This window comes from Haliotis rubra, unplaced genomic scaffold (genome assembly GCF_003918875.1).
Source record: "Haliotis rubra isolate DU_JTF1 unplaced genomic scaffold, ASM391887v1 Scf964, whole genome shotgun sequence".
NCBI lineage: Eukaryota > Metazoa > Mollusca > Gastropoda > Lepetellida > Haliotidae > Haliotis > Haliotis rubra.
The window spans coordinates 155,947-171,516 of NW_025767706.1; the positions used below are offsets into that span (position 1 = coordinate 155,947).

General features: G+C 41.4%; 1 protein-coding gene across 1 annotated transcript in view; it reads left to right on the forward strand.

The window, feature by feature from the left end:
• Positions 1-6,099: 6,099 nt before the first annotated feature.
• LOC124265169 (dnaJ homolog subfamily C member 4-like) overlaps positions 6,100-15,570 on the forward strand; it is a 37,159-nt gene continuing 27,688 nt past the window's right edge. The window contains exons 1-2 of the mRNA XM_046699957.1: positions 6,100-6,250; positions 12,116-12,209. Coding sequence (XP_046555913.1) covers positions 6,165-6,250; positions 12,116-12,209 — 180 coding nt within the window. The 5' untranslated portion in view covers positions 6,100-6,164. The remainder of the gene's footprint in view (positions 6,251-12,115; positions 12,210-15,570) is intronic.

Below are 15,570 nucleotides of genomic sequence, written 5' to 3' on the forward strand. Positions count from 1 at the left end.
ATTTGCTCACTGATGACATGTTGTCATATGGAGCTTCAATGACATGAGATTTACTGTGCGGGAAGTTGGGACCAAGAAATGTAGTTTCGTGTGCATTTAAAAGCATTCTTTCCAACAGACATCTACCATGTGAAACCTTTTGATGTGCACCAGTCTCCAGCATCAGGCTCCTTACCTTGATGTAGCCTGACGGATGCTGATAATCTTGTGTCTTGTGTGATAGGGGTAATGGGGTAGCCTAGTGGTTAAAGTGTTGGCTCGTCACGCCGAAGACCCGGGTTCGAATCCTCACATGGGTACAATGTGTGAACCCCATTTCTGGTGTCCCCTGCTGTGATGTTGCTGGAATATTACTAAAAGCGGCGTAAAACCAAACTCACTAGTCAGACTTGAGTGATATCTATGTCACTCCAAATCCAGACTGACTCTGAGAGAAATTCCAGCTACACGGCGGAGACACAGGATACATGTCCCTGGGGAATCACTCCAAATGTTCCTTTTCACCACCAATTGGGACATTCTGTAATGGTTTCAGTATAGAGGCTTCAGCTCCATCTTGTGAACTCTAGTTAGTGTCCCTTGCTTTCATAAATAAGGTCATGCAGTTTTTATCTTGATATTTTGAAGAATATTGTCAAGTCAGGTTCACGGCACATGGGTGGAAACCTATACCACAAAGCTGAAGATAAACAATGACCTGTACAACAAAGCTCAAGATAAACAATGACCTGTACAAACAAAGCTCAAGATAAACAATGGCCTGTACAACAAAGCTTAAGATAAACAATGGCCTGTACAACAAAGCTCAAGATAAACAATGACCTATACAACAAAGCTGAAGATAAACAATGACCTGTACAACAAAGCTCAAGATAAACAATGACCTATACAACAAAGCTCAAGATAAACAATGGCCTATACAACAAAGCTCAAGATAAACAATGGCCTGTACAACAAAGCTGAAGATAAACAATGACCTGTACAACAAAGCTCAAGATAAACAATGGCCTATACAACAAAGCTCAAGATAAAGAATGACCTCAAGTAAACAACAAAGCTGAAGATAAACAATGACCTGTACAACAAAGCTCAAGATAAACAATGACCTGTACAACAAAGCTGAAGATAAACAATGACCTGTACAACAAAGCTCAAGATAAACAATGACCTGTACAACAAAGCTGAAGATAAACAATGACCTGTACAACAAAGCTGAAGATAAACAATGACCTGTACAACAAAGCTCAAGATAAACAATGACCTATACAACAAAGCTCAAGATAAACAATGGCCTATACAACAAAGCTCAAGATAAACAATGGCCTGTACAACAAAGCTGAAGATAAACAATGACCTGTACAACAAAGCTGAAGGTAAACAATGGCCTATACAACAAAGCTCAAGATAAAACAAATGACCCGTACAACAAAGCTGAAGATAAACAATGACCTGTACAACAAAGCTCAAGATACACAATGGCCTGTACAACAAAGCTCAAGATAAACAATGACCTGTGCAACAAAGCTCAAGATAAACAATGGCCTATACAACAAAGCTCAAGATAAACAATGACCTGTGCAACAAAGCTGAAGATAAACAATGACCTGTGCAACAAAGCTGAAGATAAACAATGACCTGTACAACAAAGCTGAAGATAAACAATGGCCTGTACAACAAAGCTCAAGATAAACAATGGCCTGTACAACAAAGCTCAAGATAAAGAATGACCTGTGCAACAAAGCTGAAGATACACAATGACCTGTACAACAAAGCTCAAGATAAACAATGGCCTGTACAACAAAGCTCAAGATAAACAATGGCCTGTACAACAAAGCTGAAGATAAACAATGGCCTGTACAACAAAGCTGAAGATAAACAATGGCCTGTACAACAAAGCTGAAGATAAACAATGGCCTGTACAACAAAGCTGAAGATAAACAATGACCTGTACAACAAAGCTCAAGATAAACAATGGCCTGTACAACAAAGCTCAAGATAAACAATGGCCTATACAACAAAGCTCAAGATAAACAATGGCCTGTACAACAAAGCTGAAGATAAACAATGACCTGTACAACAAAGCTGAAGATAAACAATGACCTGTACAACAAAGCTCAAGATAAACAATGGCCTGTACAACAAAGCTGAAGATAAACAATGACCTGTACAACAAAGCTCAAGATAAACAATGACCTGTGCAACAAAGCTGAAGATAAACAATGACCTGTACAACAAAGCTGAAGATAAACAATGACCTGTACAACAAAGCTCAAGATAAACAATGACCTATACAACAAAGCTGAAGATAAACAATGGCCTGTACAACAAAGCTGAAGATAAACAATGACCTGTACAACAAAGCTCAAGATACAAAGCTCAAATGGCCTGTGCAACAAAGCTCAAGATAAACAATGGCCTATACAACAAAGCTCAAGATAAACAATGACCTGTGCAACAAAGCTGAAGATAAACAATGACCTGTGCAACAAAGCTGAAGATAAACAATGACCTGTACAACAAAGCTGAAGATAAACAATGACCTGTACAACAAAGCTCAAGATAAACAAAGGCCTGTACAACAAAGCTGAAGATAAACAATGACCTGTGCAACAAAGCTGAAGATAAACAATGACCTGTGCAACAAAGCTGAAGATAAACAATGACCTGTACAACAAAGCTCAAGATAAACAATGACCTGTACAACAAAGCTCAAGATAAACAATGGCCTATACAACAAAGCTCAAGATAAACAATGGCCTGTACAACAAAGCTGAAGATAAACAATGACCTATACAACAAAGCTCAAGATAAACAATGACCTGTACAACAAAGCTGAAGATAAACAATGGCCTGTACAACAAAGCTGAAGATAAACAATGGCCTGTACAACAAAGCTCAAGATAAACAATGACCTGTACAACAAAGCTGAAGATAAACAATGACTTATACAACAAAGCTCAAGATAAACAATGACCTGTACAACAAAGCTGAAGAAGATAAACAAAGGCCTGTACAACAAAGCTGAAGATGAACAATGACCTGTACAACAAAGCTGAAGATAAACAATGGCCTGTACAACAAAGCTGAAGATACACAAAATGACCTGTACAACAAAGCTCAAGATAAACAATGACCTATACAACAAAGCTCAAGATAAACAATGACCTATACAACAAAGCTCAAGATAAACAATGACCTGTACAACAAAGCTCAAGATAAACAATGGCCTATACAACAAAGCTCAAGATAAACAATGGCCTGTACAACAAAGCTGAAGATAAACAATGACCTATACAACAAACAAAGCTGAAGATAAACAATGACCTGTACAACAAAGCTGAAGATAAACAATGAAGATAAACAATGGCCTGTACAACAAAGCTGAAGATAAACAATGACCTGTACAACAAAGCTGAAGATAAACAATGGCCTGTACAACAAAGCTGAAGATAAACAATGACCTGTACAACAAAGCTCAAGATAAACAATGACCTGTACAACAAAGCTGAAGATAAACAATGACCTATACAACAAAGCTGAAGATAAACAATGACCTATACAACAAAGCTGAAGATAAACAATGAATAATAAAAATGCCAAAAATCTGAAGATAAACAATGGGATTACAACAAAGCTCAAGATAAAGAATATCTGTACAACAAAGCTGTAGATAAACAATGACCTATACAACGGTTTTCGAGATAAACAATGAATAATACGAAACCCATCCTCCCTTTATGGAAACGGGAAAAGTAAAAACGCCAAAAATCTGTAAATAGCAAAAGGCACCACATTAGGTCCTGTTTGATATATCCGAAACGTTTTGATGAAAGATACTGAACGGTTTTCGAGTTGTGCTTCGGAAACGAAACCCAACCCTCCTTTTTGAGACTAAGTCCAAAATGTTTCCATGGGAACCAATAAAAATAAAAATGACCAAAACCTGCAAATAGCAAATTGCACCACTTTAGGTTCTGTTTCATATATCTACCACATTTTGTTTAAAGATATTGAACGGGTTTCGAGTTGTGCTCCGGAAATGAAACCAATCCCTCCTTTTTGAGACTAAGTCCGAATCGTTTCCATGGAAACCAAGAAAAACAAGAAGACAAAGTCATCAATATCCCCCGCAATGGCAAAATACTCTTCATGGACATGTCTACGAGTTATGATTATGTCAAATGTTTTGGCATGTATATAGATAAGTGGAAGGAGAGTACTGAAAGGTTTCAAAGTTCAGGTTTCAGAAAGGAGCACTACCACCAAATTCAGTTGAAGCCAAAAATGTTGCCATGGAAACGCAAAAAATCTTTTATTCAGAAATCCAAAACTACCAAAAGGCACCAGATCACCACTAGACCTACCTATGTATGAAATTTCGTGCTGAAACAATGAACAGTTTTTAAGTTCTGCTCCGGAAAAAAGCACAACCACCAATTTCAGTCTAAGTCAAACTTGTTGCCATGGATATGCAAAAAATATTTTATTCAGAAATCCAAAACTACCAAAAGGCACCAGTACACCACCAGATCTATCTATGTGCCAAGTTTGGTGAAGACATATTGAACGGTTTTAGAGTTCTGCTCCGGAAAAGAGCACTACCACCAATTTCAGTCTAAGTCGAACATGTTGCCATGGAAACGCCCAAGAATATTTAATTCAGAATTCCAAAACTACGGAAAAAGGCACCAGTACACCACCAGAGCCATGTATGTGCCAAGTTTGGTGAAGAAATATTGAACGGTTTTAGAGTTCTGTCCGAAAAGACAAATGTGCATCGGACGGACGGGGAGTCCAACCCCCGCAAAATGCGCTATGGGGATAACAATGAGCATATAAAACAAGAGTCATCAGAAGATGACATATCCCCCGCCTCCACATATTTGAAGAACAAATCATCTGACTTTCGGTCATGTAAGGATTTGTCGACCAATGTAACATAAAGTGCATGAATAAATCGATAATAAACAAACCTACCTCGTTTGTTTGTTATTTATTTATGATATTCAAATATCTGACGGATTAACCTCGTGTTTCACCCGCACAGCAGGCCTCATAGTTCGCTACGCAAAGATCGTGAATGCGGAAGTGACGTCATCTGTTTTCGTTCACTTCATTGGTTCTCCGTAAAACAGAAATCTAATAGCAGTATTCGTGCTATGCTGATATTTTTATAATATAAAGTTGATAAACATCCAGTCCAAAAAGAATATTTGTAATAGTTCCAATAATAATTATTAGAAACTATGGTCGTAATAATTTCATGTCAAAGTTAATCATGATAAGACTTTGCTAGTTACATCACATGTCCAGGCATGTTTCACTCCTCCGGTTCGCGGCTGACAAGGGCACCAAAACTCATCAGAAGATCTCACTACACATACGGAGGTGCACAGCTTGAGGTGGACCCAATGACAGCATGCAGGATGAGTACACTGGGCCCATGACACAGAAATATTCATTGCAGTTTCGAAAATTAAATGAGTATTTTGGAAAATCGTAATAAGAGATGACCCTATCCAGTTTCCATATATATTTTTTTACGACGGCAACGCCACGTGATATGTCATGTGATAATGATACGTCATACCATAAACAAGCAGACGACGCTATACTGAAAAGGTGGAGCTGACGATATTTTAGATATAGCATTTTGATTACATGAAAATTTATGCATTAGTAAACTCGGTTCTAAAACGTAACATTTACATGTGTTTGCAATCATGTACCTTACTAAATTTCACACGAAGCATTTTGTTAGTCAGAGCTGAAGCAGTCGACCTCCTGCTAAAAATAACCTGTCTGGTGACGTAATATCTCGCTAATAACCGCGAGAAATGAACACGCAAACGGCCGACCGAAAACAGATGTTGAACGAAAACAGATGACTCGAGGATACAAGCTTTACCATTTCACAGTTTATCAGTGTTGCTGTGTGTACAGTAAACATGGCAGTAGACTTGTTCAAATTATTTAATATTTTCTTCAGAAGTGTCAATGTAATAAACAGCATTGCTTCTGTTACTGTATGGCTTGTTTGGATCGAATTCCTTTTATTGACAGTATTGTCTCAGCCCTTTTAACGCTCATTCCAGACACAGTGACATTCTGTGACCTATGGTGTTACAGATGACAGTGTGCAGGCTGCCAGCTACAAAAGGAGGATGTATGCTGTCAGTGGGCATATCAGACACACCGGGACTGGCTGCCACTGTCGATCGAGCTGGCACCTATTCACTCGTTGCATCAGGTGTGTAAGTTGGAAATCATTGTATTTCTAAAGTGTTTCAAAACACTTTTGAGACCTAAAAAGTGTAATGTGAAATAAATGAAAATGCCAAAGATAAATTATCAAAATTTTGTATTATTGAGTTTTGATTATTTTTTATTAATGCACATGCATAGACTCTTAGCCTAGCCTATGTGATCAGAGACAGTGATTAGTGTTGACATGGACATAATAGTAGCCTAGCCTATGTGATCAGAGACAGTGATTGTGTTGACATGGTCAAAATAGTAGCCTATGTGATCAGATAGTGATTGTGTTGACATGGTCAAAATAGTAGCCTATGTGATCAGACAGTGATTGTGTAGACATGGGCATATGTCATGATTGTGATGACATATGCAGAGATTTTAAACTGAGCCCTTGAGGAGTCCCTAATCCCGTAGCCCCATTGTGTATACTACTACTGATGTGCATGCAAAATTTGATGAAAATATTGAAATATTGACTTTTAAGTGAGCATTGGACTAATTTCACATTAACGAAAAAAGGCTTGGTGTACAGAGCTTGGTTCGGGAGCTAGGGGATAGCTGTTGTGCGGTTCATGTAGTTCTGCGGGATAGTCCAAGTCCACTTCGAGCATGTAGCCTTTATCCGAATCCGGCGCGATGCTATTCACGTCAATCATCTCGGGCGAGGAGACCCATTCGAATCCCCCGGTGGGGAGATACTGACTCATGGCCCAGCCGTACAGGTTGTTGGCGTCGAGATAGAGGATGTGTTTGGTTGGTTTGCCGGGGTTGTGACCGGGAACGTACTTGTTGTTGGCTTTCGCGTATCGCTTGGATGCCATCGAAATCCCTCCTCGTAGGCCTTTCTCCACGAACAGGTTCATGTCATAATCCGTCAGTAGTTTCAGTTTCACGCAGGTCTTTTTCAACAAGGCGTCCATAGAGAGACCGGGGGAGGAGAAATACCACGCAGGGTCCAGGCCATACTGTTTCGAGCACGTTTTTCAGCCAGCACGTCGGCCAGCAGCAGCACTTCCGTTTGCAAGTACAGATTGTGGTAGTGCCAAATTCCTTGCAGCTCAGTTTGAGGGCGTGCGCGTAATCGTCCTGAGAGATATTGGAATCGGTCAAGTTGCTGTAAAAGCGGTTGATGGGAGGTAATCGCGTCTAGTCGAACTTAGACCAATCGTCCATGTACCCGTAGGGGTAGACGCCCTTCCTCAGCAGCAGAGGTCGAGTCTCGGCGTTGGTGTATCAATTGGTGATGTTGAAGTCGTTCTGGTTGTTGGCGTTCACCAGACTGCCTAGAGATGACAGCAGGAACTGAACGCTATCAGAACGAGAACGAGATGTATTTTTCCATGTTGTTGGGGATGCACGTAATTTTGCTGTTGACCTTCGTGATGGCCTGCATTATCAGGTGAGAATCGTAACCGCGAAGATTGTGAAACACGACGGGGACTTTGATGGTCTTGGGATCGATTTTAAGCTTCAGGTTGCACGCGTTGCGAGTGGCACCTCTGTACTTACCGGTGATGTGTCAGTGATCTTGAACGGTATCATTTTTAAGAAGTCCCCAGCACACATGGCAATATAGAGCTCGTACATGAAGGAACCTGTCCCATTTTGTCAGCGTATGGAAGTAGGGTTTGACAATGCTTTCCTTATTTGTCTCTCTTCGAGTTGCAAACACGCGAGAAATCGTTTTGCCGCATCGGGACCTCTGTAGACCACGGGAGAGTTTGTTTTCCCGTCGGATCGAACGACCATGTACCCGAACCCGCAGGCTTTGTGTTCTTGCGTTTTATGTGAAACGTTTTTCCGGGGACGACGGCGCGACTGTGTCAACGGTTTTGATGAGGGCTTCGAAGTCGGTGTAGATGACGTAGGGCACGGGGTTGTGGTTGAAGAATTTTAGCGTGTTTATATTTTCGTCGGGCATGACTATTTGGATGGCCGTCTCTCCCACGCCTCGGCAATCCTCCCAGTTGGATTCCAGCAGGTCGGCTTGCGTGAAGCCGTGCAGCCACCTTTCGCAGAAGTGTTTTTTTCCCTTATGCTTCGATTGATCGTACAAGAGTCTGTTGAAATATTTTATCCATGTGTAGTGATACTTGTCGCCTTTCTGGAACATGAATATATTGATCGTCTTGCAGTGTTCGTTTGTGAGGGAGCTGATCCTGTGCACTATCGTTTTATTCCCTTTGTGTCCGAAGATATTGATGGCTATGTTGTCGTTCTGTTTTTCGATTTTGGTGACCTGGGAGATGGGGGTGGGTTTGTCTATGCCGTCCCAGTTGATCCCATCGTCTTCGGGATAGCCCGAAAGTCTGTCTGAATGTGCTTTGGCTGGAAACTTCGTGGATCTGATCGCAACCCTCATGCAATCATCGCCTTTGTTTTTTACATTGATCATGGCTTGTTTTTTCTTGTAGTACGGTGGCAGGTCCAGGTACGACCCTCCTTTGAACGGCATGTAGTTCGCTATGTCCAGGTAGACCGTGTCGATCGTGTTCACGACCCAGCCCGAGCCCATGTGCGTGAAGCGTTCCAGGGATTCTAGTATTATTGCAAATGAGGTGTCGATGGACGCGTCGATGGATTTGGGTTGAGTCGCGACTTCTTGCTTGACTCTGAAGTAATGCTGGATGTGCTTGGTGGTGCAGTCTGTCTGCTGTTTATCCAGCGACATTCTCATAATGAGTTGAAATTTGAGGATTCCCAGATCGTTCAGTTCCTCAGATCAGGGGTTGGATGCCGACGTCCATGTTTTTGTCAACGTCCATCCTCCAGCCTCTCAGATACTTACCTATGACGTGCTTCGTCTGCATGAACCGTAGTTCGACAGGTTTGTGTATATATAAAATATATATAAGAAGAAGTTTCTGAAATAATCACACGACACGGATCTTCTCCAACATGTTTCACTTTTATCTTCAGGGAGAAGTGATTACAGTTAAACGGATTATGCTATGACGTCACTTTTTCATGACGTCACAATGCAACTGTATACAAATGTTGTGAAGCGGTGTTGCCATGATGTCACATTGGCGGCTTTAAATTGACAGTACTAGTAGCACAATGAAAACAAGGGAATATTTTAAATTTTATTTCCTTTCCTGCTGCGCATTTGTCGATGTGAGCGTTTAAGGGGACCTGTTTTGGGGTCCTTAATCTGTTGTTTATGGACGCGCATTCTGTCCCTCAAACACTCCGTTTGTCCAATGTATTCTTCATGACACCCTTGGCATATAATAACATAAATAATATGTTTTGCGGAGCAGTCCATGTTGGAGCGTACATGAAATAATTGTTTCCTGTTTTGAAAATATGTGTTTGTTTGAACAACTAAAGAGCCAGATATCAAGAGAGGTTGATTAGTCATGTTTTTGTTGACATTTAACTTCATCTTGAACTTTCATTACTTTATAAGTTTGATTTGATAATTTGCGGTGGGTGATTATGTCACCTTAGTGGCAATGCTTGTTTTTGTGGTGCTTGGCTAAACCACCTTTTCTACCGGTGGCGACTTGTTTAGGATTCTTGATGGTGGTGACTAGTCGTATCGGTGTCGTTGCTTCCTCCTCTGTCGGCGTTGTCGTTTCCTCCGGATGCGCATCCATGTTGTATATTATTATCATTATTATTTTTTTCATCTTTAAATTGACAATGCTTTGCCGTGATGATCGCCGCGGTCACAGGAGCTAAACACATGCCGTATCTGTGGTATAGCACACAGCTGACGGCGCTCAAAGCGTGGTCGATGAACGAATATTTCTCGAGATCTTCCCACAGATAAAGTCGACGTTCCCAGCGGAATGGGAAGGAAGTACGACGCTAAGCCGGTGTAGATCTGCGTTATGACAGACCCTATGGTTTTCGTCATCTGGCTTCTTATTTTGCGTACAGCTTGTCGATTTTTTTGGATGGCATTTTGTGAATCTTATCGGGTTTGTGGTCGCCCCCACCACCCAAGTATTGTTTGGCTTTGCTGCTGACCGCGAGAGCCACCAGTCTCTCTCGCTTGTCGTTTTTATTATTATTATCATCATCCAACATTTGTTTGAGCAGTTCGTTGCACTCCATCTTATAATCGATCTCATGAATAAACACACGAGAAAACCGCCGCCTCTGTCGACGCTTAGCCAGTCGCCATGGTGGTAGTCAACTGATATGCCGAATTTAACTAAACCTGCAAGATTACGACGGCGCATCTAACAAAACAACAACTTTCGCGTAAGGACCGAACTCGGTGATGCTAGCTGCCGATCTGAGATAATTGCCTGCCGCTTAGAGAAGCGCTGGACTAAATCGAAAAAATTGGTCACGCACTCAAACGAACCCTGATAGCCAGCTCCATTACAGCCAGCTCTGTTACAGTTAACTCTGTTACAGTCAGCTCTAAACAACTCTGTAACAGAGCTAACTGTAACAGAGCTGACTGTACCAGAGCTGACTGTAATGGAGTTGGCTGTAACAGAGCTGACTGTAATGGAGCTGGCTGTAACAGAGCTGGCTGTAACAGAGCTGACTGTAACAGCTAACTGTAACAGAGCTGGCTGTAATGGAGTTGGCTGTAACAGCTGACTGTAACATAGCTGGCTGTAATGGAACTGACTAATGGAGTTGGCTGTAACGGAGCTGGCTGTAACAGAGCTAGTTGTAACAGAGCTAGTTGTAACAGAGCTGACTGTACCAGAGCTGACTGTAATGGAGTTGGCTGTAACAGAGCTGACTGTAATGGAGTTGGCTGTAACAGCTGGCTGTAATGGAGTTGGCTGTAACGGAGCTTGCTGTAACAGAGCTGACTGTAATGGAACTGACTAATGGAGTTGGCTGTAACGGAGCTGGCTGTAACAGAGCTAGCTGTAACAGAAATGACTAATGGAGCTTGCTGTAACAGAGCTAACTGTAACAGAGCTGACTGTAATGGAGCTGACTAACAGAGCTGACAAATGGAGTTGGCTGTAACAGAGCTGACTGTAATGGAGCTGGCTGTAACTGAGTTGGCTGTAACAGACGTGCTGTAACAGAGCTGGCTGTAACAGTGCTGGCTGTAACAGAACTGACTGTAACAGAGCTGACTGTAACATACCTGCTGTAACAGGCCTGCTGTAACAGAGCTGGCTGTAACAGACCTGCTGTAACAGAGCTGACTGTAACAGAGCTGGCTGTAACAGCTGACTGTAACATAGCTTGCTGTAATAGAACTTACTGTAATTACTGTAAGCTGGCTGTAATGGATTTGACTGTAACAGAGCTGGCTGTAGGAGCGCTGTAGATGGCTGTAACAGAGCTAGTTATAACAGAGCTAGCTGTAACAGAAATGACTATAATGGAGTTGGCTGTAACAGAGCTGGTTGTAACAGAGCTAGTTGTAACAGAGCACCTAAGCGTCGCTCAACGCCACACGCGCACCCAATGGTCGCAAGAAATTGAATTGATTCTGCTCTGTTACAGCCAGCTCCGTTACAGCCAACTCCATTACAGTCAGCTCTTTTACAGCCAAATCCATTACAGTCAGCTCTGTTACAGCCAAATCCATTACAGTCAGCTCTGTTACAGCCAGCTCCGCTACAGCCAACTCCATTACAGTCATCTCTGTTACAGCCAAATCCATTACAGCCAGCTCTGTTATAGCCAGCTCTGTTACGGGGTTAATTTCCATTACAGTCAGTTCCATTACATTAAAGTTGTTACAGTCAGCTCTGTTACAGCTTGCTGTAATAGAACTGACTGTAATGGAGTTGGCTGTAATAGAGCTGGCTATAATGGAGTGGGCTGTAACAGAGCAGTTACAAACTTTCCAATCCTTATTTCAGTTCGTCAATGTCCTTCTGGAATCATGGGATGTAATAGTTGTAATATTGTGCTGCAGGCTGATGTCTCGAACCCACTATGAAGTCCTCGGTGTTGAGAAATCTGCCACCACAGAAGATATTCGGAAAGCCTTCCTTCAACTCTCTAAACAGGTATGTGTGAATTATGTATATTCTGTACAAACCATGTATGTGTTTAATCCATGTGAACCATGTAGGTATGTTCTGTATGAACTGTTGTATGTTCTGGTATGAACTGTAATGCGGTATGTTCTGTATGAACTGTACGCGGTATGTTCTGTATGAACTGTACGCGGTATGTTCTGTATGAACTGTAATGCGTATGTTCTGTATGAACTGTAATGCGGTATGTTCTGTATGAACTGTAATGCGGTATGTTCTGTATGAACTGTACGCGGTATGTTCTGTATGAACTGTACATGTATGTTCTGTATGAACTGTAATGCGGTATGTTCTGTATGAACTGTACGTGTATGTTCTGTATGAACTGTAATGCGGTATGTTCTGTATATGTATGAACTGCGCGTACTGTATGAACTGTAATGCGGTATGTTCTGTATGAACTGTACGCGGTATGTTCTGTATGAACTGTAATGCGGTATGTTCTGTATGAACTGTATGCGGTATGTTCTGTATGAACTGTTATGTTCTGTATGAACTGTAACGCGGTATGTATGTTCTGTATGAACTGTAACGCGGTATGTTCTGTATGAACTGTACGTATGTTCTGTATGAACTGTACGCGGTATGTTCTGTATGAACTGTACGTGTATGTTCTGTATGAACTGTACGTATGTTCTGTATGAACTGTACGCGGTATGTTCTGTATGAACTGCACGCGGTATGTTCTGTATGAACTGTACGTATGTTCTGTATGAACTGTACGCGGTATGTTCTGTATGAACTGTACGCGGTATGTTCTGTATGAACTGTACGCGGTATGTTCTGTATGAACTGTACGCGGTATGTTCTGTATGAACTGTATGCGGTATGTTCTGTATGAACTGTATGCATGTATGTTCTGTATGAACTGTACGTGTATGTTCTGTATGAACTGTATGCTCTGTATGTTCTGTATGCTCTGTATGAACTGTAATGCGGTATGTTCTGTATGAACTGTACGCGTATGTTCTGTATGAACTGCGGTATGTTCTGTATGAACTGTATGTATGTTCTGTATGAACTGCACGTATGTTCTGTGTGAACCATGTATGTATGTTCTGTATGAACTGCAGTGGAAATAAGCAATATGCACAGCTATGCTATGTGACTGAAAACCTAATCAACTAAAATTTTGAAACTTACCTTTGGCCTAAACAAGGAACTAAACGTGATAACTATTTTCAGTGAGAAAATATGGATGATTTACAAGGAACTAAACATGATTCTCTTAAAGATGAAAGTGAACTTTTAAATGAAACTGCTAAATACCACTAATTGTCTAATGTCTGACCCTGCAATATTCTAACAACAAGTTCAACAATCTAACAATCTAACACCACAATAGCCAAATGAACCTACAAGTCAAAATACCTAAAAAACTAATAGGACGAATGGAACGAAAGGAGCGAATAGAAAGAAATAGCAATGAATGGTCCAGTGTATCAGTGACCACTGTCTTATATATGCAAACCTACTTCGCATTTCACATGCACTCATCTCCGGGTGTATTCAGGCGATGCGTCTACTATGCACTGGGTGCGTTTGGGTAAACAGTTTTAAATGAAAAACCAAAAATGTCTCAGAACTGAGTGTATATGTTCTGTATCAACTGGGTGTGTATATTCTGTATGAACCTGGTTTTTGTATTCTGTATGAACCTGGTTTTTGTATACTGTATGAACCTGGTTTTTGTATTCTGTATGAACCTGGTATTTGTATTCTGTATGAACCTGGTATTTGTATTCTGTATGAACCTGGTTTTTGTATTCTGTATGAACCTGGTATTTGTATTCTGTATGAACCTGGTTTTGTATTCTGTATGAACCTGGTATTTGTATTCTGTATGAACCTGGTATTTGTATTCTGTATGAACCTGGTATTTGTATTCTGTATGAACCTGGTATTTGTGTTCTGTATGAACCTGGTATTTGTATTCTGTATTCTGTATGAACCTGTATGAACCTGGTATTTGTATTCTGTATGAACCTGGTATTTGTATTCTGTATGAACCTGGTATTTGTATTCTGTATGAACCTGGTATTTGTATTCTGTATGAACCTGGGGGTTTTGTATTAACCTGGTTTGCATGTTCTGTATGCTGGTTTTGTATTCTGTATGAACCTGGTCCCTGCTGTTGAACCTGGGTTTTTATTAGACACGCAGGGCTGCAAGGTCCCTGCAGTTCAAATTGGAGACACGTTTGTCCAACCAGAAAGCCATGCTCGAAATCTAGGTGTCATCTTTGACTCAACATGAAGCATGGACAATCACGTCAGTAACATCTGCAAATCTGGTTATTACCACATAAGGAACATCAGACAGATTAGCAGGTACATGGACACACCATCAGTAAAATGCCTACAGTCCGTTTGAGTCAGAAACGGACCGATGAATTGCAAATTGTATCATTGTACAAAATTGCCACATAAATATGAATAGTACACATGTTTCTCATTTACTAATACCCAACAGCTTTCTTATATTTGAAAATTTTCCGGACTCCACCAAAAAAGTTCTTTAAGAAACTATCATTAAAATTTTGACACAGTTCACTATTTGTTACGAGGGAGGAGTGCAGAGAAAGGGACAGCCAGGTGCGCGAGAAAGGATGGAGACGGCACAGCACAGGCTAATGAATCAATAACTTGGTGGGCACTTGTGCACGTGCTTCTCTAACACCTGGCTGTAGGGTCCATTATGAAAGTTGTGTTTGGGGGAGTTGGAATGAAGGAAGAGGAACGTGAGGAACACATGGGGATCACCCAGACCATGCTGTGTCAGTAGGGTCCATTATGAAAGTTGTGTTTTGGGGAGTTGGTATGAAGGAAGAGGAACGTGAGGAACACATGGGGATCACCCAGACCATGCTGTGTCAATAGGGTCCATTATGAAAGTTGTGTTTGGTATATGAAGGAAGAGGGTGAGTTGGTATGAAGGAAGAGGGTTGTGTTTTGGGGAATGGTATGAGGAACGAATTGAGGAACACATGGGGATCACCCAGACCATGCTGTGTCAATAGGGTCCATTATGAAAGTTGTGTTTTGGGGAGTTGGTATGAAGGAAGAGGAACGTGAGGAACACATGGGGATCACCCAGACCATGCTGTGTCAATAGGGTCCATTATGAAAGTTGTGTTTGGGGGAGTTGGTATGAAGGAAGAGGAACGTGAGGAACACATGGGGATCACCCAGACCATGCTGTGTCCATAGGGTCCATTATGAAAGTTGTGTTTGGGGGAGTTGGTATGAAGGAAGAGGAACGTGAGGAACACATGGGGATCACCCAGACCATGCTGTGTGAGGAACACATGGGGATCACCCAGACCATGCTG